Source organism: Dipteris shenzhenensis, chromosome 16 (assembly GCF_047967505.1).
Source record: "Dipteris shenzhenensis isolate YYH24624 ecotype China chromosome 16, Dip_SZ_1.0, whole genome shotgun sequence".
Lineage (NCBI taxonomy): Eukaryota > Viridiplantae > Streptophyta > Polypodiopsida > Gleicheniales > Dipteridaceae > Dipteris > Dipteris shenzhenensis.
This window is the reverse complement of record NC_141611.1, coordinates 21117797-21120315: the sequence shown is the minus strand read 5'-3', so window position 1 is coordinate 21120315 and position 2519 is coordinate 21117797. Positions and strand designations below refer to the sequence as shown.

The 2519-nt window shown below is 41.7% G+C and overlaps 1 protein-coding gene across 1 annotated transcript; it reads right to left on the bottom strand.

Moving 5' to 3' along the window:
• Window positions 1–1017: 1017 nt before the first annotated feature.
• Window positions 1018–2260, bottom strand: LOC147892677 (large ribosomal subunit protein uL6-like). The gene is made up of 3 exons (XM_087387173.1): window positions 1781–2260; window positions 1497–1619; window positions 1018–1350 (listed from the first exon to the last, which is right to left on the bottom strand). The coding sequence occupies exons 1-3, from the start codon at window positions 2141–2143 to the stop codon at window positions 1267–1269; spliced, it is 570 nt and encodes a 189-aa protein (XP_087243299.1). The 5' UTR covers window positions 2144–2260; the 3' UTR covers window positions 1018–1266.
• Between the last annotated feature and the right edge of the window lie 259 nt (window positions 2261–2519).

Genomic DNA, 2519 nt, shown 5'->3' with positions numbered 1-2519 from the left:
TGCACTAGATTAATACACTACATAATTTAATTCCTCATATTGTAAGCTCTGATTAAAAAGCTCATGTCCTCCATTAAATAGAAAAGCGTAATAGCAAAGATATTAACCGATGCTTCTTGTGCCATTGTCAAAGCTCTTTCTGTAATGTGGCAGGTAAAGAATTTATTCTATTAGATTCTATTTGTGATCCAATAGCAATTCCGGGAGCTAGGCTTCCCACTTTGAACTGTGTCCACCAGCAAAAATGAAAATGTTCTTTCCTAGCACTGCAATTCAGTCATACAATTCAAAAAAATCCAATAAAGTGCTTGCGATATCCAACTCAATGCAAAATTTGTAACATATTTGAACTTGTCGACTGTTATAAGTGCCAATCTTTTGCAATTATGCAATAAAGAATAGCAGTGGGCGCCTGTAGAACCTTACCTTGCTGGTTCTGTGAGTCACATGAACCTAACTGACTTACTTGGAGACCCAAAAAAAGTCTAGTGCATCAGTCAAAGTTTGAAGCAGTGATGCAAAAATGCAAAACGAGCCACTTTCCATCTCTTGCTCAGAAGAGGCGGCTTAGGGAAACCTGATCGAACGATGGGAAAATTTCCAGGAGCAAGAACAGGGGAACGTTGTATTAGAAAAGCACACACGTCAAGATTGCGCTTGAAGGCTGAATCAAACTGTCACATCTCTCCAGATTTAAGTTCACAATTCAAAATAGAAATATAAAGGAAAAGGCGGGACACATGAAACTTGAGAGGGAAAAGACTCTATGACGCACAAGCCCAATGAGCGTCTAAGGTTAATTTATCCTTGCATGGAGACATGTCGATGACTCTGAAAGAGATAAATTAACTGTACCAGGCACCTGATAAAAGCAATTTTATAGAGCACAACTGCACATACAATAATCTTATTGAAAGATTCTTGCAACTTACACGTGAGTCGTTCAACAAACTTAGCTTTCACTCATCTACCGCACTCGTCAATTCTATTCAACCTTAAAAACTACTAAGCTGCAAAGAAATCAAGTCAATATTGCATTATATTTGTTGGCCCTACATATAAAGTGTGTTACCCTTGAAGCAGAAAGAAAATCTACTCAAAGAAGAGAATGAGCACACCATTTAAATTCATTCTTCACTTCTACCTACATAAGGTCTGAGGGAAAAGCCATCAAATCCCAAAAAATTCCAAGGGCATCACCCATACAAGCCCCCATGTCAAACCTCCTGCAATATTATCCTTCGACAAAATTTTCAAAAGTGTAATTCACTCTTCAGTGATCGTTCCTTTGTCACTAACGTAGATACCGTCCAAAAACTTCCGAATATCCTTTTTCTTCACATGGCATTTCTGCAATCCAATTATTGAGATCAGTCCACCATACGATCACTAAATGTTTAGCAGTCATCCAGTTGAATAGCAAGTACTCTGCAAAAAAAAGTCCCCTCGTAATATACAGGAACCATACATGAAAAATAAGGATCTCGCATACACACCTGGTTAATGAGTGCACAAGACCGAGACACAAGCTCAATATCATTGCCTTCCAGAATTAGCTCGTCCTTGACCTTTTCCGCGCGGGTCACGGTCACACCCTTAAGCATGTCCACTTTCCGAACCTGCCCTCCAGGAAAACTCAAACTGAGACTATGCATACGCTATAAAATTTACAGGACAAATCAACGCACCTATACATTGCTAGCAGATAGTTGTATCCTCATATCACAAAATTAAACATGAAGCCTGGATCGAACAAGAAGAAGGTAAGAATCCCTCGTACCCGCTTCTCGCCAAGAAAGTTCCGAATTTCAATATTGTCCTTGCTGGCGGAGATGCTGGCGTTGATGGGAAAGTGGGCATACACAAACCGCATTTTGTATCTGAATCCCTTGGTGACGCCATTGATGAGATTCTGCACATGGCTGAGAGCCGTGCGGATGGCGGCCATGGTCTTGCGCGATCCAAACCAGGCGTCGACCTTGAGCTTGGTACCATTTTCGATGATCTGGAGGTCGAGGTTGAGGTGCTTAAAGTTACGGGTGAGCTGACCACGGGGGCCAGTGACACGGATTTGTTTGGCTTTGATTTCGACCTTGACACCGTCGGGGATGTCCATGGTCTGGGAAGCGAGGATGGTCTTCATGGCGAGAGGCGACGGGAAGGCGAAGCACCAAAATCAGAAATCTGCCCTGCTGCTGCTTCTTCTTCTTCTTCTTCTTGTTGCCAATCGCCAAAGAGAAGACTTCCTTTCTCTAACTCCCCTCTTCATACAATTAGGGTTTCTTCTCTATTAACCCATATCACACTTAAACCACAACTCAAGATTCGGGTTAAATTGAAACTGGGTTTTCTTTTAGAAGGCCATATTTGATTTTCGGATCCTCTCTCTCTCTCTCTCTCTCTCTCTCCGCTTTCATCTCCACCTCTTTCCCTATTTGGACCTGGGGCAAGCCTTATGAATGATTTATTATCATTCACCTTCTTTTGATGGCAATTTGTCAATCGCCAAAGAGAAACCT